The sequence below is a fragment of the Prunus mume genome, linkage group LG5, assembly GCF_029339155.1.
Source record: "Prunus mume cultivar Tortuosa linkage group LG5, ASM2933915v1, whole genome shotgun sequence".
Lineage (NCBI taxonomy): Eukaryota > Viridiplantae > Streptophyta > Magnoliopsida > Rosales > Rosaceae > Prunus > Prunus mume.
Window position 1 is genome coordinate 30,162,649 of NC_142702.1, and position 24,733 is coordinate 30,187,381.

General features: G+C 38.7%; 6 protein-coding genes across 8 annotated transcripts; 3 read left to right on the plus strand and 3 right to left on the minus strand.

Moving 5' to 3' along the window:
* Positions 1-3,605: 3,605 nt before the first annotated feature.
* Positions 3,606-6,676, minus strand: LOC103333525 (late embryogenesis abundant protein At5g17165). The gene is made up of 2 exons (XM_008236374.3): positions 6,437-6,676; positions 3,606-4,299 (listed from the first exon to the last, which is right to left on the minus strand). The coding sequence occupies exons 1-2, from the start codon at positions 6,538-6,540 to the stop codon at positions 4,023-4,025; spliced, it is 381 nt and encodes a 126-aa protein (XP_008234596.1). The 5' UTR covers positions 6,541-6,676; the 3' UTR covers positions 3,606-4,022.
* Positions 6,677-8,761: 2,085 nt separating this feature from the next.
* Positions 8,762-10,506, plus strand: ENH1 (rubredoxin family protein). Its single transcript, XM_008236373.3, has 6 exons — positions 8,762-9,034; positions 9,126-9,350; positions 9,579-9,745; positions 9,842-9,926; positions 10,017-10,085; positions 10,173-10,506. Exons 1-6 carry the CDS (start codon positions 8,894-8,896, stop codon positions 10,341-10,343), a joined length of 858 nt encoding a protein of 285 aa, XP_008234595.1. The 5' UTR covers positions 8,762-8,893; the 3' UTR covers positions 10,344-10,506.
* Positions 10,507-11,115: 609 nt separating this feature from the next.
* Positions 11,116-13,669, plus strand: LOC103333523 (transmembrane protein, putative (DUF1218)). Its single transcript, XM_008236372.2, has 3 exons — positions 11,116-11,374; positions 12,461-12,663; positions 13,034-13,669. The coding sequence occupies exons 1-3, from the start codon at positions 11,279-11,281 to the stop codon at positions 13,371-13,373; spliced, it is 639 nt and encodes a 212-aa protein (XP_008234594.1). The 5' UTR covers positions 11,116-11,278; the 3' UTR covers positions 13,374-13,669.
* An 861-nt stretch (positions 13,670-14,530) lies between these two features.
* Positions 14,531-17,477, plus strand: LOC103333522 (cell division cycle 20.2, cofactor of APC complex-like). The gene is made up of 5 exons (XM_008236371.2): positions 14,531-15,017; positions 15,574-15,846; positions 15,965-16,234; positions 16,356-16,937; positions 17,025-17,477. Exons 1-5 carry the CDS (start codon positions 14,919-14,921, stop codon positions 17,163-17,165), a joined length of 1,365 nt encoding a protein of 454 aa, XP_008234593.1. The 5' UTR covers positions 14,531-14,918; the 3' UTR covers positions 17,166-17,477.
* Positions 17,478-17,615: 138 nt separating this feature from the next.
* On the minus strand, positions 17,616-19,804 carry LOC103333521 (P-loop containing nucleoside triphosphate hydrolases superfamily protein). Its single transcript, XM_008236370.3, has 4 exons — positions 19,348-19,804; positions 19,174-19,216; positions 18,330-18,409; positions 17,616-18,201 (listed from the first exon to the last, which is right to left on the minus strand). The coding sequence occupies exons 1-4, from the start codon at positions 19,364-19,366 to the stop codon at positions 17,780-17,782; spliced, it is 564 nt and encodes a 187-aa protein (XP_008234592.2). The 5' UTR covers positions 19,367-19,804; the 3' UTR covers positions 17,616-17,779.
* A 146-nt stretch (positions 19,805-19,950) lies between these two features.
* On the minus strand, positions 19,951-24,566 carry LOC103333520 (scramblase-like protein). Of its 3 annotated transcripts, none has more exons than XR_016127524.1 (12): positions 24,445-24,566; positions 23,442-24,009; positions 22,992-23,078; positions 22,439-22,480; positions 22,293-22,337; positions 22,006-22,071; positions 21,842-21,898; positions 21,666-21,727; positions 21,346-21,466; positions 20,727-20,804; positions 20,476-20,645; positions 19,951-20,186 (listed from the first exon to the last, which is right to left on the minus strand). XR_016127524.1 is itself a non-coding variant. In XM_008236368.3 (12 exons), the coding sequence occupies exons 2-12, from the start codon at positions 23,988-23,990 to the stop codon at positions 20,156-20,158; spliced, it is 1,245 nt and encodes a 414-aa protein (XP_008234590.1). In that variant the 5' UTR covers positions 23,991-24,009; positions 24,445-24,566; the 3' UTR covers positions 19,951-20,155. The 3 variants fall into 3 exon arrangements, 2 of the variants coding, with proteins under 2 accessions (XP_008234590.1, XP_088909837.1); XM_008236368.3 differs by having other exon boundaries at positions 20,539-20,645; XM_089053711.1 differs by lacking the exon at positions 24,445-24,566 and having other exon boundaries at positions 20,539-20,645; positions 23,442-24,033.
* Positions 24,567-24,733: the final 167 nt, after the last annotated feature.

The window sequence follows — 24,733 nt, forward strand, 5'->3', positions numbered from 1 at the left end:
GATGACAAGTTCAATGCTTCTGGATTGACATTTGGTCCCGCTGCCGAGTAATTACGGTCTTTTCTTTTGTGCCTCTTGTCTTCATGCATGTAACTTATAATTTAATTCATCAAATAAGGTTGTAGTCCATCCATACCATACAATCAAAAGCATAAACAAATCGATGTCTTTTATTGTAGAAATATTAAACAATTAAGCGAGAGCTTAATTAATGCTTTGATTCATCTAAAGTTTCAAACCAAAAGAACCCAACTTTCCTCTGTGATTTTTGTCAAGATGCTCAAGCATCTCAACCGTTAGATATGGTTCTTGGAGTCTCCAACCTCTCCTCGTCTGAAGAAGGCACTGTTGTTCACCAGCAAAGGTGTTTGCCCCGTTTGGGACGCAATATGGACATGATATGCCCCACTTTTGTTCACCTCCAAATTACTCAAATTCTGAAAACTGCACAAGTTTATAATTTCTTGCACAACGCCTTGCCTCTCTTCCTCTAACGAAAAAGGATGCCCCATGAACTCAGCCAACCTCTTCACATGCTGCATTGTGTCCATTTTCAGATCCTCGTACTTCATAAACACTACCTGATCAGGGATAGGCTGTCTTTTACCGGACACTCCACTGCAAGGGAAATAGTACATGTTGCTGCTCTATACGAGAGAACCAAGATATTACCAACATCAGGTGGAGGTTCTGTCAGTTCCAGGTCAGGATCATCGCCCCATATGAATCAGACCCACCCTGGCACGCAGACCCTAAACCCTAAAGAACGAGACCCACCCTGGCACCCAGATCCGCCTAGCGCCGCCTAGGGCCGCCTAGACCCGCCTAGCGCCGCCTAGGGCCGCCTAGACCCGCCTAGCGCCGCCTAGGGCCGCCTAGACCCGCCTAGCGCCGCCTAGGGCCGCCCAGACCCCCCTAGACCCTCCCAGCGCTGCCTAGACCCTCCCAGCGCCGCCTAGACCAGCCCCGCAGTGCATAAGTTTGAAAAATCGCTAGGCAGTGGGCTTAAAGAACAAACGAAAAGAACCATACCCACCCTGGCACCCAGAACTGCCCAGCGCCGCCTAGACCCGCCTAGCTCCCCCCAGACCAGCCCATGCCGCCTAGACCCGCCTAGCTCCGCCCAGACCCGCCTAGCGCCGCCCAGACCCGCCCATGCCGCCTAGGCCGATTTTTCGTAATGCTATGGATTGGAAGGAATGGTTTCAACATGAGGGGATATTTGCTTCCAAGGTTGTTAAAGTATGAAGATTCTGTTGCCCTCAGTGTAGGACATTAAGCATATCCGTAGTCGCAAAGGGTTTTTTTTTCTTCTTCCATATACGTAGGAAAAGAAAAAAAAATTTAGAAATAGGGAAACAAGCACAGTAGACATTTGTGAGAACCAACCAACCATAGTCTGCAATCTGCATTAAGTCCAAACAGGGTTAAGCCTGTCCGAAAAAATTCGAGTTTCATTGACATTTTGTTTGATCTGTTTGATGATTTTTGCTCCCTTATATATCTATGATGAACCTTCCAACCACTAGAAAACTGGCTTTGAAGAATAAGGTTGTTTTTGGTACTGGTGATTACTGGTGTGCTCCAACTGTAACGGCAAATATGGCATTTGTGAGAGCAATTTCACAAACTGGGATGTACTTGTTTACCACTGAGCACAGACCTCGGGCTTTGACTGGTGATTAGTTCTATGTTGTCCTCAGATTAAGAAGTGAAGCATACTCCCATGGATGGTGATATCAGGTATAGTTAATGCACGTTAACAATTGAAGTGATTGAATCTGTATCTACATTCATTAATAGCAGCAACCTTTACACTTATAGAGAAACAAGCAAACACATTATCCATTAATTCTAACTGTTACATCAAATGTGTGTTGAAACTGATTATAGGAATATCCTCTAAATAAATGTACATCTAGAGTTTTGTGAGAGTAATGGTTGGTTGCAAGGGTATGCAACTTTTGATGAATTGTTTCCTTCAGTCTGCAAAGTGGCTGAATTTAATTTCACACATAATTGTTGTGGATGCATACAGCTGGTTTATTTCAGCCACAGTGGTAGCTTTATAGGCACCACAGATATTTGCTTCAAATTTGCAGAGCTCTGCATGTCAAATTTTGGTACATAATTTTGAAGCCGTTTTTGTTTTTATCTGAGGCTGCCAGCCTGCCAGCATGCATCACAAAAAACTGAAATCTTACGTTGTCATCTCAACTGCTACAAGTTGGTATACAAAACTTGAAAGCAATGGGAACATATGGGGTCAAATTTTGCTGAGAATTCATCTAAGATCACATAGAACAGAATAGAATGTATGTTGTGATCATTACTGGTTTTGCACGAACAAAATTCAAATTGGTGATGATTTCCTTTTCTACTCATAATATAACTGAAAGGAAACGAAATTGTCAATGACGATATATATATTTGTGATAAGTTGGATATTTATTGAACTTATGTGAGGAATCCATCAACTAAAGCACAGACGCACGGAGCACAAGAAGAAGAAGAGAGAAGCAAAGAGTATAGCCGATCGGCTGTGCCCTTCAAATATGTTCGAATTTATTATATGTGATGCGTATGGCCGAGCGGCTATACCCGTTAAATATTCGAATTTATTATATTTAATGAGTATGGCCGCGCGTCTATACCCTTTAAATATATTCGAATTTATTATATGTAATGAGTATAGCCGTTCCGCTATACCCTTTAAATATTTGGATTTATTATGTTTAACAAGTATAGCCGTGCGGCTATATTCGTATTTAATATATGCAATGAGTATAGCCGGCTATAGTAGAGCCGCGCGGCTATACCCTTTGACGCGATTGTTGCGTGCTATAGCCATTTTAGCGCGGCGATACCCTGTAAATATATTGGAATTTATTATACGTCCTGCGTATAGCCGCGCGGCTAGACCCTGTAATCCAATTTATTATACGTAATAGTGGCCTTTGAGCCGTCCCCTCTGCAAAAGATTCACATAACTTGTAATTACTTAGCTAAATCCAACAGTTTTGGAAGGGATTAAAGGTCATGCATGCTTTTCTGTGGATCCATTCACAAAAACTCCAACAAACACCATATCAATACTCTATAGAAGAAGAGAAATAAAAAGAAAAGGCATGAACAGGAAGGTGCTATGAGTCTATGACTGAGTCGGCGTCATTAGCCAAGGCCTCGATCGATTCGAAGAACAGTACAATTATCTTCAAATTTTAAATTATGATTATCTGCTTTAATTTAACGGCATCTGCGTGCATGCCATTGCTTTCTAAAGGGGTGCAAAACTCTTGATTTACTGATTTAGTTGGCTTGTTTACAGTCACAGCTGCGTCTCTGTATAAATAAATAAAAAATTTATATGACAACTGATTAATCGTGCATGAACTTTCTAATTTGCTCATCAGAACACGATCATTACTATTCTTTTGGTTAACTTGTGTTGTGTCACAAATTTTCCTTTTACCCTTCATTTATTTTTCATAAGTTCAAGTTAGTTTCTTTAAGCTTGGCATCAACTGATTCGCATCTTACTAAATTTGGGGAGAGAGAGAGAGAGAGAGAGAGAGAGAGAGAGAGAGAGAGAGAGAGAGAGAACAAGTTCAAAGGCACATCCATGTATCATATAGCAATATACCGTAGAAACACGGCCCATAAGCATAACTAGGAGGTACATAATTAAGTTGCATACAATAATATAACATACAGTCAACAACAACTCAAGCTCTCTGATTTATGATATATGATATATGATATATGAACATCAACCCACTGCTCTCTGTATATAGTAGTTCGCGCGCACACAACACAGAATAGAAAATACAAGTACTGCATAGGCAGGGCGTGCATCACGCCTACCTATAACCCTTATTTATATGATTAATCTATACATTCAACACTCCCTATCTAACTGATTCAACGACTCTCTCTCTATTTTAATCTCGTAATACACTCCTTTGCAAGGACGGATATCTGTATATTATAGAATAGGAGGTTGAATAATAATTGCCTCAGACTCAGGGAAGGTGAGGCTTCTCCAAGTCCTCGATGCTGGTAGGGCGGAACCAAGCCTTCTGCTCCAGCACCGAGGCTTCCTCGCCAATATCCACAGGCGAGGAGCCGTCCTTTCCACCTGCGGTATGACTATGTTCAGCTGCAGGCCCAAATACCCCAGTTTGAGGGTGTGGAGCCCAGTACTTGTCAGGTTGGGGCGGGATCACACTGTCTGGCACAATGCTGGGTTGAGTCTGTTCATCAGGGTTCTTGTCGTAGACTGAGGCGTGAGCAGCCCTCCTGATCAACACACGCATAAATAAACATATGCACATCAATTATCTGTCTAGGAACCAATTATCATTAAATTAATTAAAACATAATCACGAACACATATAGCATAAGTTTCAAGTTTTAAGTTAGTTAAACAAAATAAAGGGTATACAAAATGAACTTTAATCTACGTAGATTGCAGTTTAGCCAGCCATTCATTCATATGCTTGAAAGATGGGGAGGGGTAGGGACAATACTTTCCCATCAAACATGGAGACAAGCTTAAGTTTACCTTCCCTCTCAAATTAATAAACCTAGCTACTACTTGTTTTCATCTTTTGAGACGATAAGAAAGAAGTATGGACGGATGGCCCACCATCTTTTGTACTCATTAGCTGCCTACCTTGCAAATTGGGCATCAGTTTATCTTAAATTAGATTAGATTCCCCAATAGCCAAGCATATATAAAGGGTGAGGATTTGTCTTAGGGTAGATGTGACTGCCAACCAGGGTGCAAGTTTTAGACGGGTTAGGTGTCACCTAATAAGAAAAGAAAGAAAGTCCATCCAATTCAACAGAGAAGGCGATGCTACTCACATGACCATCAACATGTTATCTAATAAAAAAGATAATGACTAGAAACCGACCCAACAACTTTTCCATTCCCCAAAAAAAAAAACTAGTGGAGTGGGCTGCTGTTCTGCATTTCTCACACTGCACTTCTCCGGCCTATTGTCGTCATGCAGGCATGTATGTATATGCTATATGGGTATCCTTCCAAGTTCCATCCAAAATATAAATTATAATAAACCAAAATATCTGACCAAAAAATATCTAAAATAATCTTTCATGGTCAAAGTAAACGAATTCCTCATATTAATGTTAGAAGAAGATAGCTACCCCATTACTTCAACAGTAAAACCAGACCAGCCCATTTATAGTATTCCAACAAGGCAACAAATATGATACGGTGGAGTCTCACTATTCCGATAATTATTTATCATACTAAAAAAACTCAGTCCCACAAAAAATAATAATGAAACCACAAGGAAAAGCTATATATATTTATTTATTTAGAGCACGAAACATGCAAGTTTTGAACCCTAGATCACTTATTTAGTTCTTATTTTAAGTTATAACTTATTTGACCAAAAAAAAAAAAGAAGTTCGATATTTCATTGGGAGATACCGTGGCCATGCCTATGATATGATGATATGCATGTCCATGGCGGCACTCCACCAGTTTCATATATAGGATGTAAATTTACACCCAAAAAAAAATTGAAAGAGAAAAAAAGAAAAAGGAACAAGGCACATAAGCGAAAACACCAATCGTTATTAACTTATTATTACCAAAACAAAAGTAAAAAAAAATTCCTTCTCTTTTATTTTTTTATTCATTAAGTACATCTATGATGCGGTGGACAATCGTCAAAGAAACGTAGTCAGCACAGCAGTCTGTCCTTATCCATACGATCCACAACCACTGAGTACGGCAATGAAGCCCTCTCAGTTCGAAAAAGCAGATAAATATTATTCAGCTTTTTGTTTTTCAATTTTTAATTTTCAGATAAATCACAAAAGCAGAAAATATTCGATGAAAACGAAGCTGCCTGAAATGGAAATGGAATTACAAAATCTAAGCTCTACTCTGCATCAATGTCAGTCAACAGAAACGAGCATCATGTGGCACTAAAAAGAAAGCAAAGAATTTAAAACAGAGAAAGCAATTCTTTCACATGAATCTCTCTCTCACACACACCTCTGTCATAAATAAATAAAAAAGAAGGAATGGATCTCCACAAGTGATTCAGATTCAGAACAGTCGCGCATAATTAATTATAGTAATATAGACAAGAAAATAAATTTCAACTATTTTATTTTTCTTCGTTCAGTATTCAGATCATAAATTGAAAAACTCCAAAGAATTAGGCCAAACTCTAAGACCATCAAACAACTCAGATCGCAACTTTTTTCTGTAACATCAAATAAAATTATCAACAATCCAAACTGATCACATAATCAATAGCAAGCAATATACTCAACGACCAGACCAGTCACACTTCCCCGCAGATTTTCCAAGCAAAAATGAAGAATATTCTCATCAAAAGTAATTCCTAGAAAAATTATACCAGTAAAACACGAAGAAACTCAAATCAAGTACCTGAGAGTGAGAGCAGATAGCTGAGTTGAATCGCGAGCTCGGATCTCGTTGACGACTCGCTTCCCTAAGCTCACGATCCCTCGACTGCTCGAATTGGCGGCCATACAAATAAGACTAAGCTCGAGTTTACAAAGAGAAAGAGTGTGTGTGAAGGTAGAGAGAGAAAAGCTTATAAAAGGAGGGAGTGACTGATCGTTGGCTTTTTTCTGTAATAACAAGAGTTGTTTGATGACTCAGTGTTTATATAAAGAGAGGGTAGTGTCTGATTCTTTCATTTCACGCCTCACCTGCCCCAGCACCTGCCCCAGCAGGGACTCGTTTCTTTTGGACCGCACCTACCCGTCCCGTACTGCTTGCTAGTACAAAGCGGTGTCGTTTTTCTTTTTGACGGTTGGCTTTGTTTTACGCGGATTTGATGGAATATTCTCGTTCCAATTCTTTAACGGCGTCAGTCGTTTGTTGACATGTGCGAACTTTCTCTTCGTCATTTAATTATAATTTCATTAACTATATTAAAATGAAAGGACACGTACTATTCTTTGGCTGAAATAAAATCTTTTATTCTTATTATGGTAAAGTTTTGTTCACATCGATCTCTTCAGTTTTTTTTAATCAAATCTATCTCTTAAGTTTAAGTTTCATAAATATATTTACCTAATTAAAAATAAAGAGTCTTGAATTAACAATTCGTGACCTTTTTTATGCTAAAGGGGAACTTGAATATTCCGTTGTGTTTGAGCAAACATGGAATTATGCCATAACTCAATTGTTGTAATGAAAATAAGGTAGAGATTTTACCCTCTTTTTTTTGGCCGATGGTGGGTAACCTAGTTGGTTTGGTGCTCAACTTCCACCCAAGAGATTGGCATCTAGTGTGCAGAAAAGCTCCCCCTCCACGTGGTGTGGTTGTGGCTTCGATTCCAACAAACATCGTCAAATTTTTTATGTCCAAAAATGAATGATCACTATTAGACCCAACTTAGAAGTAATTCTGCCTTCGATTTTGTCGATCCTTTGGCATAAGAGAGAGTGATCTGCAAGGAGAAGAGAAATAGCACTGTAAGACCTTAGGCATTAGTGTACCAGCCGAAGTCCCTCCAATACTTAAGTAAGTAGAAATAGAAGGGGAAATAAGTAATTGGACAGAGTAAGAGTAATTGAGCCAAGTTACTATTACCCAATGTCTTGGGGGTAAGAGCCCTAATTATATATCCTTAGGAAGAAGAACCTTGAATTGTATTTCTATGTGAGACTGTGAACATCGTGTGATAGGCTGCCACGAGTCCATATATGGGATAGTTTGTGAGGTGCTTTCGACAATCCAATTCGGCATCTAGGTTACCGAAGGCTAGCCTTGCCTATGGAAGTTTGTGGGCTTTAGAGATTGGGTTGAGCCTCATGAAGCCTTTGTCTAATGTCACGTGTCTTTACAAAATAGTCCAATCATATATGGTACAAACGATGTTATGTTAGCACGAATCTCGGTTTCGAATACGGGTATATATTGTATTTTTTTTATTTGTCTACAAGAAAAAACTAATAAATATTATTCTCACAAATCCCCCTTCCGATTCAAATGATCATACATGTAATTTTTTTTAAAAAAATGAAAGGACTAAAGAAAAAACAACAATTACGTGGAGAAAATATTTTTGTTTGGATTTATCTCTACTAAGATATGTTTAACTTATATTAAATACGTGCTACAAGAGAAAAATGTGCGGGGAGTGTAAATTAATATAATTGTATAGAGTAAGAAAGGTTGTTTGGAGTATCATCATGAGGAACATGTGTAGTCTTTGTTTATTGTTAAATTTTCGTATAGGTATATATACCAACAATGTGTGAAGAGGCAGCTTATGCTAAATGGTCGAATGTATAAAATGAATGAGTGGTATTATCGGTCGCTGGTTATTTAGAAAATTAATTGCGCCAACCAACAGAGTCTGAATTAGATTCAAATGTCTTAACTGACCAAACTGCGAGGCCTATAGAATGGAGAGGGTCCATTTCAATTCATTTCCATTAAAGCAAGAAATACCATTCACGATTCGACCGCGAAAGAAAGTATGATGCCTGAGTGCGTGGTAGGCCAGGCTTGGCTAAGCATTCGACCCGCTTATAAAAGTACTGCTGGGCCGGCTTGAACCCTTTTGGGCCAACCAGCCCTTGTTTGAACAATGCTGCTGCTGCATCTCAAAATTTAGTTTTTCTTTTTGAAAAGTATTATTGCTACTCATAATTTGTGGCCAGCTAGCCGTTAAAACTCAAAGCCGATCGTGTGGCTGTTTGTCAACCAATCAAAGTTTATCTCGTCCTGCTGCAACACTGTGCACAGCTTCAACAAACACCACCTTAAAGAATACAAGAACAGAGGGCGTGTGGTTGCCTCTCACTCTCTCCAGCTTATCTGTGTGATCTGGTCGTACGCTTTAGAGTTTGGTCGTAGCAGCAAACATGTCACAAGCGGTGGTTGCTGCAGCTGCCTCCTCCTCCTCTTCTTGCTCTGCCACCCTCAACAGGCACCAGTACAACCACTCCATCAAAACTCCACAGCTTCTTACAAGTCCAAAACTTTTGCCACCTAATCAATGCCAGGTACGTACCCAATTGTTTCTATTAATGCCCAAAATATCACTTGCCCTTCTTCCAGAACCTGTCTTTTAAGGATTGCTCTCTCTCTCTCTAGAAAAGTAGCTTCCAAGGCTTGTCACTTGGAGAAGCCAAAAGGGGTGTCTTTGGTTCTTTCGTAGCTGTAGCTGAGGCTGAGAAGAGGAGTAACGCAAGAACAAGAACAGGGCTTGGGATTATTACAGCAAAAACTGCCGGGGCTTCAAAGACAATTGAGGCTGAGGTTGACAAGCCATTAGGCCTCACTTTGGGTCAAAAGCCCGGAGGTGGTGTTACCATCACTGTAAGATTCTTCAATCAATTGCAATTTGCAATTTGCTTTAATATTTTATTATGTTAATTAATGTAGCAGCTGCAGTACCAAGCAGGGAAGCAAAATGATCTAATTTCAATGAGCTTTCTATAAAATTAATTCCACAGCATTATATATATATATATATATATATATGATACATTTGGCATGGCGATGGCAGCTTTGTAATTAATTATATTATATATGTCGTTGATTTAGGCCGTGGATGGAGGTGGGAATGCAGCAAAGGCAGGGCTCAAGGCAGGGGACCAGGTCCTCTACACTAGCAGCTTCTTTGGCGATGAATTATGGCCGGCAGATAAGCTGGGATTTACAAAAACTGCCGTCCAAGCTAAGCCAGACTCTGTTTACTTTGTTGTTAGCAGGTTCTCTTTCAATCACTTGTTTTAGATTGCAAATTTAAGAAATATATAATACCAAAACACAAGTTGCAAACTGATTTCTGATCATTTTTAATGCAGGGGTGGTGCTTTTGTGGATGTTAAACGACTGCCAAAGCGTCCGGCTCCTCCTCGCTTTGGAAGGAAACTAACTGAGGCTCAAAAGGCAAGCATCAATCCATTCCCTTCCCCATAAACTCTCATAAGCTTCTGTTACTCTCCACATTGAATTTCGTGCGCCGTTGACCATTTTCAGGCTAGAGCTACTCACATATGCATTGACTGTGGATTCATATACACATTACAGAAGCCTTTTGAAGAGCAGGTAATTGGACAAGTGTGCTTTTGATGTGCATGCATAAGCTATCTTCTTAATCTTATATTAATAAAATGCAATGCAATGCCAATGCAGCCGGATGCATACGTATGCCCTCAATGCAGAGCACCAAAGAAGAGGTTTGCACGATACGACGTGAACACCGGAAAAGCAATTGGTGGTGGTTTGCCTCCGATTGGTGTCATCATTGGCCTTCTGGCTGGTCTTGCCGGGGTTGGAGCATTGCTTGTATATGGTCTTCAATGAAAACATTCTTAATTCCTCCTCCTGTTTAGTTATACCACTACCAGTACATTTAAAATTATACTGCCCCCTCAGTCCTCAGATCATGCATCAATTATTGCAAGAGTGTAATTTCCTCTAAAAACTATATGGAATTGGTTCAATTGCATCACTGGTTTAAAATAAATTTGGTTCACATAAGTACATATATGGGATGCGCCAAAAACAAAAACCATGGCTCCAATTTGATTATTATACAGTACTACTACTAGTCCGCCTACGCATGTTATGACATTTCCACGAACCATTACGAATGGCGAATGAGAAGAGGAACATTTGGTTGGGGTCGGAAACACAAAACGGGCAATTGCAAAGAACAGGACGTTTTGTTCCGATCTTTTCACAAAAAAGTTGCAAAACCTTCTTCTCTTTTTTTTTTTCTTTCTTTCTCTGATTGGGCTTTTGCCATTTATTGTCTTGGGCCTTCTGTTTGTTTGAGCTGTTGTTGGGCTGAGATTTCATTTTGGGCTCCCTTTCGTACTTAAACATGGAGATCCATTTTTATTAAACGGCAAAATTGATAGACTTTGACGATAAAGGCAATTTGATACTAATTGGAGGACTATTGAAAAATTTTAATTTATGAACCAAAGTGAGATTGGAGCAAAAATTGAGGGAACATTTCGGTCAATAACCCTAAAAGAAAAATAAATACACCTCGTTCGAAGATAGTTATAAAAAGTTATAACCTTTTTTTTCTCTTTTTTGGCGCTTTTTTACCTGTTCCATTCCAGTCGAGTAGTGCCCTCTGGGCTCCTCATCTTGGGACATCATAATTCACGCAACTCACCACAGTACCTCACCAACTTTACGTATTCTCTTCTTCAGAGTTGAGACAATCGAAATCTACGCCCAACCCAAATAGAGAGTAGGGGCTTCCTTTTAGCTGAGATAGAGAGATGGAGAGAAAGGTACTGCTGGTTTGCTGCGCAGTGGGTCTCTTGGGGCTATTATCTGCTGCTACAGGTATTGGTGCTGAGTTTACAAGAATCAAGGTAAATCGAAAAAGATTAAGTGGGTTTTGCTTAGATCTTCTTGTCCTTTTTTCATATGGGTTCGTTCAAATTTGTTTCCTTTCTGCTTATACACTAATCTAACCCTGCGTTTTGGTTGCTCTGAAATAAGGAATGTGAAAGAGGAATCTTCTGTTTTGTTGTAATATTCCAAAATAGGCCATGAAATTGTATTAGTATGGTGGACTGAAAGCTTAGGGTGAAAATTCCCAAGCTTGGCGCTTCAATTTTTTCTTTGCTTTGACCAAACTGAGAATAATTTGGATGATTTCTTTTATTTTCCGCTAATTTCCTCTTTCTTGTTATTTTTCTTGTTCCACTGCTTCTGCTTGAAGTTCCTGTTCGAAAGCTGAAACCTTTTTTTTTTTTCCCGTATATTTTTATTTGGCACCCGAACGCAGCTCTCCTATTTAGTTTAGCTTCATAAGAAAATGGCTTCTTCTTTGACTGACTTCAACGCTTCCTACCCCTTTCTAGAAGACTGCCAGACTGGAAAATAATATCATATTTGGTGTTGACTTTGAATGTCTCTGCATAAACTTCCAAACTTCAGCTCTTTTATTCGCTTTCAATGCTTCTACTTTTGCGGGTTCCAAAATGAGGGTGCGGAAACTCGCTAGTATAGTTTGCCAATGCAATTTTGCCTGTTGTTCACTGCATTAGAACGTGTTTTGAAAGTGCCTTAATGTTTTACAACTTGATTAAAAATCTCGTGTTATCTTCTACGCGCTATCCTTTCATCTTAATCTCTCTTTTTGAACAAATAACTCATCTTAACCTTCAATGCCAAAAGAGCAGTGTTTGTGTAAGAATCTAAGATGGAGGTTAAGGGAGAGAGTATGTCTTCCCTCTCCATCTGGCAGTTATTGTTGGACCTCAATTTTTTAGATATTCTCACAAGTTGTCATTTTTGGAGGGATTGTTTAAAACCTTTGAACAAGTTGTCTCTGATGTTGGGTTTAGTTTTTCCTCAGTTTTTGTTGACACTCAGTATGTAGTGGAAACGATGCTGGAAATGACCTGTTACTTTGTTTCCTAACCCTACTACTTTGTTTCATAACCCTACAGGGTTCTCAGGTTCAGTTTATCTCCATTACTCAATGCGAATACCCTCGGAGTCCTGCTCTTGGTCTTGGTGTAACTGCTGCAGTGGCTCTTATGCTAGCTCAAATAATTATAAATGTTTCAACGGGCTGCATTTGTTGCAAGAGGAGCCCCCAGCCTTCCAACTCTAACTGGACAGTAGCCTTGTTCTGCTTTGTTGTTTCCTGGTAATTCTCAACTGAAACTTGGTGAATGGTGAATCGATGGTAGAACACTTCTTATCGTCTGATACTTTTATTATAATCATTTATGATATTATACTTTCATGAGGAAATGACTTGGGCTGCTAATCCAAAAGCATGCTTGGTTTTGACAGTTTGGCCTTTGTCAGGCTGAAAGGTTAAACAAGATTGCTTATCTTGCCAGTTTCTTAATGTCGTACAGTTTAAAAAGAAAATACCAATACTTCTTTTCTCCTCTTATTTTGGGTGCATCTCACTGTTTAAGTTGAGTTGGCTTTGAAAATTTTATGTCTGTTTAAAATGGATTAACAATGGATGTGCTTCACTCCATACTCCACACTCCACACTGGTGCAGGTTCACGTTTGTTATAGCATTTCTTCTGCTGCTCACTGGTGCTACACTCAATGATCGGCATGGTGTAGAAAGCATGTACTTTGGCAACTACTACTGTTATGTTGTGAAACCTGGAGTGTTTGCTGGAGGTGCGGCTTTGTCACTTGCAAGTGTGGTACTAGGAATTGTCTACTATGTCACCTTAAATTCAGTGAAGGACAGTAACAGTCCATGGGGCACTTCTGCTCCTCCTAATCCAGGGGCAATAGCTATGGGGCAACCCCAGTTCCCTCCACCGAGTACCACTCAAGAACCAGTATTCGTCCACGAAGACACATACATGAGACGACAATTCACATGATTCGTGGATATCTTTGTTCAGTTATTCCTGTTGCATCACTGAACTTTAATGGTAAGAGAGCCTATGATCAGTTTTTGAAGAAGTAATGGTTGCCATTGTAGGAAATGGGCAGTTTTCTTCATGCAGTGTATAATCTGTTGGTGGCATAGCTCTATAATCCCTGTTTTGGTTTGTCGCTAGAGTTCCTTAGGATTGTATTTGATTTTGTTTATACCACACATTGTGCAAGAAACCGAATGTGTTTGAATAGGAGCTGAATAGATTATTTAAACCTAAGGGAAATGCTTTATGGTTCATCCATGGTAGTAATCTCTCCAAAATTTTGATTGTGGCATATTGCATGGATGAACTCGATGGATTCACAAACTTTGTCCACTCTTGATCCAGCATCTTTGATTTTTTGTTATGATTTTGGCAGAAAGGTATAGTCTATTAGACCAATGGAGACATTTTGTAAAAAATTCAAGAAATTTTGACAGAATGATGGGGGAGGCTTTGATAGTTCCCTAAATCCGAAATATTTTTGCACACAACTTTAACTCAAGGTGTATGCTCACCACCCTAGTTAAAGTGGCGAGCATTCCAACCTCACCTGTTCCTTTTCCCTCCCCCATTATTGCATTAACAGACTTTGCCAATTTTTTTCTTCCCTTTTTTGGTTGTAAATAACATCAATCTTACCGTTTTAACCCTCCAATTATTCCTTACTTAAAAAAAAAATAGTAATGCTACACTTATCATATTTTTATCCTACATTTCTATACCATATGATGTGGCATGTACATATCATATGCACATCAATTAAATCAATTAAGTGTATTTTAATAAAGAATGTTTAATTAACAGTTTTTTTAAAAGTGTTAATAAATTATAAAAGAAAAGAAAATATTAAATAATTTTAATTGAGAAAAAAATCTCCTTCAATTAAGGGAAAATTTGAAATGTCAGATTATAGGATTTTTTTTACTAAAAAGAAATTACTAGATACGAATTCGAACTCAGCGGTATTTGACCACTGTGGTAAATGTCCTTTTACTGTAGTACCCCTGTATGCGGATGGTCTGTCGTCTCGATGGCCTGGGTCGATGCAGGGGCATTTTTCGTCACACAAAATTACAACGGCTCTGTGTAAATATAGCCGTTGCAGGTTTTCTCCAAATCCAAAATATTCCTTCTGAAATTAGATCCAAAGGTTATATTCAGACTACCTGAAAACCCTAGTCATCCCCTTCATCTCATCGTTATATAAACCCACTAGTTCAACCTATCAATAATCACTTGCTCTCTCTCTCTCTCTCTCTCTCTCTCTCTCTCTGAATACGCAATTCTTTGCAACGCTCAGAGATTAAAAACGCGGCCTCCAATTTTCTTTTCTTGCGAAGTGATATACAATTCTTGAATCTAACTCTCTTTTGCAGGCTTGGTTATTTTACACTAATTCATCTTTTTGCAGGAATTTTCATTTTTTATTTCTCTGCTATTTTGTACTGTTTTCATTTTTTCACATATATACACACATATATTCTTTTGTGCGCATTAAACATAATGGATGCAGGATCAATGAGTTCTTCGTCTATCTTGAAGTCAGATTCTAGATGCCCTCTTCGAGAACAGTTTCTTCAGAAAAGGAATTCTAGGGAAAATGTAAGCTTTTTTATTTTACACGTTGATCTTTATTACCGTCCAATCCATTTTATATCGGAAATTAGGGTTTTTATTCTATAGTGAATTGGATTTTCTTTACCGATTGGAATTTTCATTTCTGAGTCTTTTTACGCTTTTATATGTATGTATAGCGTTTGGGGTTCATGTTCATCTATTTTGGGATCTGATGTGAGGTTTTTTTAAAAAAAAATCAGGGTTCGATCTATATGACTACTGAAATCAGGGTTTCTGTTTTACTTTGAATTGGATTTTCGATCTATACCAAGTTCTTTATATGACGTTTATCTTTATTAGGGTTCAATCTGTTTGATTGCTGATTTGAGGGGTTCTGTTTTACTTTTAATTGGATTTTATTTATTCATTGGACTTTTTGTTTCTGAATCTGGTTACCCGCATGTGTGTATAGGGAGCGTTATTCTATTTTGGGATCTGATGTTAAATTGAATTTGAAAAACAGTTATAAATGTGATTAAAATGTGGGTTTTAATATTTAATAGAATGATATTCTGATGTCCTTGTGTTATGTGACTACCAGCTGGACAGGTTCATCCCCAACAGATCAGCGATGGATTTTGATTTCGCGCACTTCATGCTGACTGAAGGTAGGAAAGGTAAGGAAAACCCAGCTATGGTATCTTCCCCATCTAGAGAGGCCTATCGGAAGCAGTTGGCTGAGGCCATGAACATGAACCGGACACGAATCCTTGCTTTCAAGAACAAGCCTCCGGCCCCTGTAGAGCTCTTCCCACGCGAGTTCTCTTCTTTACCACAAGATAAACCAGCAAAGCCCCGAAGGCACATTCCTCAAGTACGTGTATATTTGATTTTGATCTCATGAATGGATTATATTTGCTTGAACTTAATTGGTTATTTTGAAAGTATTTGTTGTGTTTAACTGACAACTTATGATTTGATCATATATGCAGACTTCAGAGAGGACATTGGATGCTCCCGACCTAGTGGATGATTACTACCTGAATTTGTTGGATTGGGGAAGCTGCAATGTTCTCGCGATAGCTCTTGCAAACACAGTTTATTTGTGGGATGCTACCAATGGTTCTACTTCGGAGCTTGCCACATTTGAGGATGAAGTCGGACCTGTTACCAGTGTCAGCTGGGCGCCTGATGGACGCCACATTGCCATTGGACTGGACAATTCTGAAGTACAGTTGTGGGATTCAACTGCTAATAAGCAGGTTGGTTTGTTTTTGTTGTCTTTTATCTTTGTACCTTCGTATTCCTCCCTTTCTGTTTTATATTACCTGCTGCCCAATTTTTCTAACATTCTTTTGGTTATTGTGATGTTTCTTTCTTTAGCTGAGAACTTTGAGAGGTTGCCACAGATCGCGAGTAGGCTCATTGGCATGGAACAATCATATTCTTACAACAGGAGGAATGGATGGCTGTATCGTTAATAATGATGTAAGAGTTAGATCACACATTGTTGAGACATACAGAGGACATGAACAAGAGGTTTGTGGGCTTAAATGGTCAGCCTCAGGCCAGCAATTAGCGAGTGGAGGAAATGATAACCTCCTCCATATATGGGACAGATCAGTGGCATCTTCTAATTCACCGACTCAGTGGCTTCACAGGCTTGAAGACCATACAGCTGCTGTGAAAGCCCTTGCTTGGTGTCCTTTCCAGGGCAACTTATTAGCTTCTGGTGGAGGTGGGGGTGATCGGTGCATAAAGTTTTGGAACACCCACACAGGTGCATGCCTGAACTCAGTCGACACTGGCTCTCAGGTTTGTGCTTTGCTGTGGAACAAGAATGAAAGAGAGCTGCTTAGTTCACATGGATTTACCCAAAATCAGCTTACTCTTTGGAAGTACCCCTCAATGGCTAAAATTGCAGAACTCACTGGCCATACTTCTAGAGTTCTTTATATGGCTCAGGTAACAACCTTAACTTTATAATCATCATAAATCATGTTTCCTCTTAGACAAAATACTAAATTCTCTTATGTTGCAAATTATCTTCAGAGCCCAGATGGTTGCACAGTGGCATCAGCAGCTGGTGATGAAACACTGAGATTCTGGAATGTGTTTGGGGTCCCTGAGGTGGCTAAACCAGCTCCCAAATCTAACCCCGAGCCTTTTGCTCATTTGAATCGTATCCGCTGATCAATCAAGAACATGAAGCGCAAGTTAAATTGAAAAAAATACATATTTGTTGTGTTTCAACTCTTCATCAAGGTCTCAGACATGTGCACTGCACCTCTCAGTACAAAATTCTTTCTACAACTTCCCTGTATAAAGAGTTATAGGCAAATAGGAGAAATCCTTGTAATTATTTTTAGTAGTGGATTTCTCACTTTCCCGTGGATGTAGGCAAATTGCCGAACCACGTAACTTTTGTGTGTTTTGTCTGTCTTTGATACTTATGCTTAAGTGTTTGGTTTAATTCAAAAGAACACAGGATAGGATTAGATCATATATCTTCATATGAACATGCTAATGAATCCTTTCCTATGTCACGCAATGGGTGCTCAAGATGGATGGATTGGAAACTCTTTTAAAACTGATCATTGAAGCATTATAATGGGAAGAAAATTAAGATAGGGCACCATCAAATTAAGCAGAAGCAAATATTGACGTTTAATATGATGATCAATCAAATAATCTGTTCAAATAAAGTGGCATAATATCTGCACCAAAAAGTTTTCAGAACAATGTTTGATGGTAGATTCTTTCGAACCAGAATCTACAATTTTTCCTGCCAGGCTGCTACTCCTAATTTAAATCTCAACTCTTAAGCTGAAAATCAATCTTTGAATGGTATTTACTATGTCTTGAGGACTTAAAGTGGCATCAACTTTAAGTATCCCTTCAGAATCATCAATCTGAAGCAAGCCTAACTGAGACTGCAAAAGTGCAGGCGACATGAAATGCTTCCCTTCTGCGATTCTTTTCTCTAATCTAGCAGCCAGCACCTCTGCCTGCGCATCCAACAGGACAAACTTCACCAGACTGACATGACTTCCAGGTTCATAATTAGGGTCGGCAGATCGTAGAACTTCTCTGTATCGCTTCTGCAGAGCTGAACACCCAAGAATTACAGTTCCTCCATCGACCAACTTTTCTCTTAAGGCATTTCGAAGTGTTTCAAGCCAAGGCATCCGGTCTTCCTCTGAAAGGGGGATCCCTTTACGCATCTTTTCTGATTTAAGAAATGAATATTTCAGAAGATAGAAGATTGTTTATCATTTTTATCCAAATATAGTAGAATATTGGAAAGAAATCAGAAATCAGAGAAGTTGCCAACATCAAATACAAAGCTGCATGTACCTTTGTTTGATTGTGGATGGAAATCATCTGCATCTATAAAGTTAGAGTTTGTCTCTTTTGCCAGCATCTCACCTATCGTCCTGTTGAACAAAATATTGAAATGCATGAGAAGCAGAAGCTACAAAAGTGAAAGATCAGATATAAGAAGCTACAACTTTCTTAACTATGCCATGATATCTAAATCCGGTCACATAAAAGGCATTTGACAAGGTCATTAGGATCCAATGTGCTGTTGTAAACCGAAGTGCGAAGAAACATACACATATAATCAATGTAATCCCATATTTTTCTTACACAGTTGTGCTTCTGAACATGGCTCTGCAACTCCTCAAGAGATATACAGAGTTTGTTGGCTCAGTGTGACATGATAAGTTAGAATTGGTTGGAAAGAGAGATTTATCAATAAACAAATGATCTTGTTTAGGCTAACAGTAAGTAAACGAATGAAATTCTACTTATAATATCACAAAAAGCTGGACATTTGAACAAACCATCACATGTACTGAAATCAGCTTCCAAGAATTAGCAGTCCCATTGGAGATATTCTTGTGCTGAGATTTCCAGTCATGACATCAAACGACAGTAATATCGAGGAGGCTTTCATTACATACAAATCAAGGGCTCTAGAAACTCCTTCAAGAAAAAGACTACGGCTTATTTGCATATTTTCCGACATATTGATATCTAGAAGAATTGTTAGTTTTATAAGATCCTTGAAATTAATATCTAGAAGAGTATGTTTTAGTACCCAGAAATTACAATACTTATGAACTCATCAATGCTACCCGGTGGTTACACAGAATTTAAAGAGAAGAAGAAGAAGAAAGCAGAGATTAAGGCTTACGATTTCCCAGCACCACTGACACCCATAATCACAACAGCCATCCCTGTTGACACGGAAACAGAAAAAGCAACACAATCCACAACCAATCAATTTCCATTCGAAAACAGATATAAAGCTCTTCTTCTTGATCATCACTTTTAACTTCATACATTCAGTGCAAAACCTAGTACCTACCTCCGTGAACTGAAGCCATGTCCTTCGCACCAATCAAACGAATCTACAAAGAATGTTTTTCTTCAAAATTCATACATTCGCGCGTACATGCAAATCGCAGCAGAAGAAAGAAAAAAAAACTGAGCTTTTTGGATCGACGATGCTAACTGTGGAAATGTTTGGTAACCGTAAAAGAAAAAGAAGCGTTGACATGATAAGCACGCGTTTGGTACACAAAGCCCACGTCCTCAAGGAAGGTGGAAGGTGGAAGGTGAAAGCCGTGATCTTTTTAAACCTGTAAGCCATTAGTTGTAACAGTGGTCCTCTATTTTACTTTCAAATTTGGCAGGCAACTTTGACATGCGTCTTCTGTTTTTCTAGTGCAACTTTCCAGCTTGTGTTTTAAACATGTGAAAACTACGCAACAGTCGTTCTTATTGTTATAGGTGGAACAAAACTTTTTCCAAGTAGGCCTAAACTTTTTCCAACAGTCGTTCTCACTTTCAAAAGTTATGTTTTAGTTCATTGATATAGGATGATCCAACTTATCAATTTAGAGTTAACTAAATTTCTCTTCTTTCAGGTTTTGCGCATGTCTCTTGTGCTGCAGAGAATACCAAGATATGGTCTTTGCAAGTCATCCTAATCGATCATAAAAAGTAAGCTATTCAATGACTCGATGGTACAAAAATGTCTTCACCAAGAAACAAGAACATTTGCATCCCCGCTAGAATCACATCTAACAAGCAGCCGGGCCTTGTCTTGAGCCCTCATGTATTAAGAATGACCGCGTAACCACATTGATTTTCATCTGTACAGCCAGCCAGACCTACTCTCCTACTTCAACAAAAGGTAATCCCCTGGAAACGAAAAAAAAAACAGGCACAGGCACGTGCAAACAAAATTAGTGTGCGTTTTCAACTCTCTATCTCTCAATTGAGAATGAGGCAGCATATTAAGTACTGTAATAATGTCCAAGATATACAAGATAAAGAATAACATATATCAGTTTCCAAGATGAACTACAAAAACAATGCGAAGAAGATGATAGAAATTTGGAGTGCCTCAGTCTATAAATTGGAGCTGGTTCTAAGTTCTTATAGCACAAATAAGTGCTTCATACCAAAGCCACGATGTGCAAATACATACCAAAGTCAGAACTTCCACTGAACATTCTAGCCGTGGTGTCTTAAGAAATAGTCATTGGCTTACCATCCACCATGTCTTGAGAAATAGTCATTGTCCAACGATATAGCCAGAGCAACAGTTACAGCTCTCTCCAACAGAGTAAGTGGACGTCTGACTTCCAACTCTTCAATCTGCCATAAAAAAAGTGGCAATAATATTAAATGGAATACACCATAGTAAGGAGAATATCATTTTCTGATTGGATACTCTACCAAGCTTGCAGCTCTGGTCTTGGAGCTGGGATCAGAACTCCCGAAACGGATCACATATTGCCCCGCATCAGTAAAAATCTGCTTGATGTGGAAGCATAATGAAACATTAGTTGGTATGCATGCAACATAATATGCTGGCATGCCACATAAAAACTAATATTTAAACTGGTAAATGCAAATATAAAAGAACCATGGCAACAGAAATATAGAGCATTACGCTTCCGTGAGTGTTGAATCAAAGAATTATCTCAAACCTAATATGCTTTTTTTCTTTTTCTTTTTAACGTCTTGGACTCCACTAATCAATCCCTGAAGGCACATGCAGACCCTCCAATCCCAACAGCCGGTACAAACAATGGGAGGTGGCCCACACTACACATCCGTCAGGAATCGAACACGAGAAATATACATAAAAACTGAACCACAACTAAGAAACTCATCATTTGATAAGATCAAATTTACAATAAATTGCTAATCTCAAAAGATATAGGTCCCCAAATGCATCTTCAAAAATATGACATACTTTCTTCACAAGATAGTAACGTTATATAATTGACTGCAGTTATCTACATTGACACGATGAAACTAATTAACAAAACAAAACAAAACAAAAACAAACCTCAAAGCCAAAACCCCTCCAGTCACGATCTATCTGAGCCAAAACTTCACCATCAATGTCCTTCAAAGTAAAAGTCCAATTCCAGAAGCCAGGGTTTTCAACAACTGCAAACTGCTTATCCCTACAAACCATTTTATCTTGGGGTTAGACGCAAAAGATGAAAGCAATGCAGAAGACCAAGAATAAAACCACAGTTTCAACAACAAAGCAGCATAAGGGAACAATGTGCAATATAGGGCACTAACCTTGATGATATGTATAAACTCACTTTGAGTTTAAATAAATAATTACAGGAAGAGAAAAAAGCATTTGGAAATTACCCTAGGTACAAATCATACACCCTCTTCCAAAGATGCCATCGTCTGTGAACCACACCAACTTCCTAGAGAGTAACAGACATCCAACACCATCAATAACCAGAATGCTATTTCACATACTCAACAATCTTTAACACTGTCGTGACCACCGCCAGAGAAAATATGTCATGTTGTCCTACCTTGCCATTGATCTCTGCATAAATTGAGCTGGTTATCCACCAAAAAGGCCGGCGAACCTAAATAAGGTAAAATGAGGGGTCAAGCTGAAACGTCAACATATCCAAAATTGGGGCATCCACCAAATAATTACAATTTATTTTTTTTAAAGGCCCTATATCCTCACCCTAAAGAGCTCATTACCCATGGCATCAGTTATAAAAGCAACAAAAGGGCGCCTCAGGCGAAGCAACTGCAACATGAAAAGCAAGCATAAGCACTGGAAAACCTCTATAAGATAACATAAAGGACAAGAAGCAATAAGTTGCCAAACGTAAGTAATTCTATACTTTGGCCAGCATATAAACTTTAACAAGTGAGAAACAATGCCATGCTCATGCTACATATACTGTGCATGGCAGAATATCAATAAAATAAATAGTCAAAAATTGTAAAGATTGGGTTAGAAAGTACCTGTCTAGTAATAACATGGCTCTGCTCACGAATCAAACCCACAGGCTACAAAACATTGAGTAACAGAAAATGAGTAATTAACTTAAAACCTAAACTTCCAGTATGGGAACCTCAAGAGGATGAAATGAGTTACAACAATTACTCACCGACTCTGGGTAGCACACATCTACTATTCCATACCGGTTTTCCTGGAATTATGTCAAATACAATTAGTAACTAAAGTACCACTAGAAGCCAGATTGAGTGAAAATGATCTGAAAGGCATGTCATATAGCAGAGCATATAAGGACGCACATTATCTAGAGAGAATGAGGATGTGAGTCAAGCATCTGTTAACCATACTTCAAAACTGTGTTTACTTGACATTTTAAAACCTGTTCACCCAGATGAAGCATTATAAAAGCATTTATGAAAACATTTGAAATAGAAGCAGTATACCTATTAAATTCAGAAAAGATTTCAGGAAGATTGAAGGCCAAAAATTTGAGGGGAGGAGAAAAAACCAAGAGCTTTCAATAGAAGTCAATTTGACAATTTAAGAACCACCAAATATGCAATCCCCTCTACCACACAATATCAGCAAAGTAAATCAGACAATACAAGACAAGCAAGGTTGAGCACATAATCTTAGTCTTCTGACCATGAGAGTATGAGCATACAAATTAGCATGAAAGAACGATTGTTAGGACAAATAATCACCTGCTCAAAGCCAAGTACAAGATTTGCCCACTCTATATCCCTCGTAATCAGCAGATTTGATCTAGCAAGAAGAGGCATCACCTGGACCTAAAGAATACAACAAATGGCAAGTAAGACATTTTGTGTATCGGGGGATGATTTGGATACTAAGAACTTGAAAAGATGAGCATAAGTAGGAAAATGTGGTGTAACAGTTATAGCATGGTTAGATAAGAGAATGTGTTTCCAACAGTAAAAGCAATCACAACATTCCAGTTACATACAAGTAAAACTACCTTCGAGTTGCTACTCTTTATGAGCATAGAACTAGTTAAAAGTTTAAACAGGCATACTTACTACAAAACATATACCCGGATAAGCATGGAAAATAAGGTTATTGCAGCTCCGTGTATAAATCTTAAAGCTGAAATTCTAAGCGTGGAAAAGGAAAAAAAGGAGACAAAAATTAACCTCTTCTGGAGATTCTGGTTTCAGAAATCCCGAGATGGATTGGCTTAGAGGTGGTTGGCCAGAAGGGTCTGCTGCATTGAAAAATGCATCCGGATACCATCCATAGGATGAATAGTGGTATGGTGTTTCTTTCTTATACTTAACAGCTTTCCCTCTTCTCTTTCTTTTGGAGTGTTCCGTTTTCCTATCTGCAACCCAGAGCTGTACCAGGAAGTCCCTAGTCAAGTCAGGATCACGACCAGTACCAGCCTCGTGTCCAAATTGACGAGATAAAGATACCGGGCTCTGTTTAGACCACATGGAATTTCCTTTAAACCTCCAAATGACATTTCTTGCAACAATGAACCTCTGTTCAAAATCTCGAAAATCTGTAGCCACAGTAGCTGCACCAACTCCATCCTGAGGCCATGAAGTTGCTGGTAGACTTCCTCTTTGAGTGTCGTGAATAGCTTTCTGATGGGATTTTCGAGTATAACAGAATGACGAACCGCATTTGGAATCTGCTGCAGTAGCTTTGTAAACCTTGGTGGAAAACCTTGTCCAATTCATCTATAATCTATTACAATTCCTGCCACATATATATATGAATTTTTTCTTGCATTAATCAAACCAAAGCCATAAATCCGAGTATGCAGATTGCAGAAGCATTATTATTCTGAAAACAAACATAAACAACAGAAAAGAAAGAATCTTGCTGTGATACTAAGCCAAAGAAAAAAAGCGTTTAAGTTAAACAAATCACAATTTATGAAGTTCCTTTTTTTTCAATCAATTATTTTCTGTCAAACTGCCGAAAGAGAAAGTGATAATATTTACCACCGAGGGCCTAACATGCCGTATGATAAATGGTATTCACTGTTCAAGAAACAAAATTTACTTTTGAAAACCCGAAATAATCGAGAACCTGCTAACCCTTTAATCGCAATGGAATTTCATTATAAAAGTGTTTTCAGGAAACGTGGCATTCTCGTTTCGTTTACGGTGTGAAGGAAAACGAACTCACCAGTTCAGGCCCCTTTCTCTCTCTTTCTCTCTCTCCGATCAAGTTCCAAGCTTTCCCTCTAATTTTTCCCTTTTCGTTCTTTCGGTCCGAGCTTGCCCTCTACTCTAGTCTCTACCTCTGTGAATGAGACAATGAAATGGCTTTGTCAAAGGGTTCGGATCCCCTGTGATGAGAACCACGTTGCAAACCAATTCTCCCAATGGAAATGGATTGCGGAAAATACTTTTTTTTTAATTAACCAATAAAATACTTTTTATTTAGAGTGGTGATTTACTCATTTTTCTCTATT

Bases quoted from the DNA above. Each gene is read 5' to 3' on its own strand.
- LOC103333521 (XM_008236370.3), bottom strand. The intron at 18,410-19,173 runs GTAAGCCTTAAT...TTTGTTCAACAG, and splicing joins GTCAGTGGTGCTGGGAAATC to GACGATAGGTGAGATGCTGG. The intron at 18,202-18,329 runs GTACATGCAGCT...TTCTTAAATCAG, and splicing joins CCATCCACAATCAAACAAAG to AAAAGATGCGTAAAGGGATC.
- ENH1 (XM_008236373.3), top strand. From the start codon at position 8,894: ATGTCACAAGCGGTGGTTGCTGCAGCTGCCTCCTCCTCCTCTTCTTGC. The intron at 9,746-9,841 runs GTTCTCTTTCAA...TTTTTAATGCAG, and splicing joins GTTTACTTTGTTGTTAGCAG to GGGTGGTGCTTTTGTGGATG. The intron at 10,086-10,172 runs GTAATTGGACAA...ATGCCAATGCAG, and splicing joins AGAAGCCTTTTGAAGAGCAG to CCGGATGCATACGTATGCCC.
- LOC103333522 (XM_008236371.2), top strand. From the start codon at position 14,919: ATGGATGCAGGATCAATGAGTTCTTCGTCTATCTTGAAGTCAGATTCT. The intron at 16,235-16,355 runs GTTGGTTTGTTT...TTCTTTCTTTAG, and splicing joins ATTCAACTGCTAATAAGCAG to CTGAGAACTTTGAGAGGTTG. The intron at 16,938-17,024 runs GTAACAACCTTA...AATTATCTTCAG, and splicing joins GAGTTCTTTATATGGCTCAG to AGCCCAGATGGTTGCACAGT.
- LOC103333523 (XM_008236372.2), top strand. From the start codon at position 11,279: ATGGAGAGAAAGGTACTGCTGGTTTGCTGCGCAGTGGGTCTCTTGGGG. The intron at 11,375-12,460 runs GTAAATCGAAAA...ATAACCCTACAG, and splicing joins CTGAGTTTACAAGAATCAAG to GGTTCTCAGGTTCAGTTTAT. The intron at 12,664-13,033 runs GTAATTCTCAAC...ACACTGGTGCAG, and splicing joins TTCTGCTTTGTTGTTTCCTG to GTTCACGTTTGTTATAGCAT.
- LOC103333520 (XM_008236368.3), bottom strand. From the start codon at position 23,990: ATGAATTGGACAAGGTTTTCCACCAAGGTTTACAAAGCTACTGCAGCA. The intron at 22,338-22,438 runs GTGAGTAATTGT...AATGTTTTGTAG, and splicing joins ATGTGTGCTACCCAGAGTCG to CCTGTGGGTTTGATTCGTGA. The intron at 20,805-21,345 runs GTTTGTTTTTGT...CACATCAAGCAG, and splicing joins GGAGGGGTTTTGGCTTTGAG to ATTTTTACTGATGCGGGGCA.
- LOC103333525 (XM_008236374.3), bottom strand. From the start codon at position 6,540: ATGGCCGCCAATTCGAGCAGTCGAGGGATCGTGAGCTTAGGGAAGCGA. The intron at 4,300-6,436 runs GTACTTGATTTG...TGTGTTGATCAG, and splicing joins CTATCTGCTCTCACTCTCAG to GAGGGCTGCTCACGCCTCAG.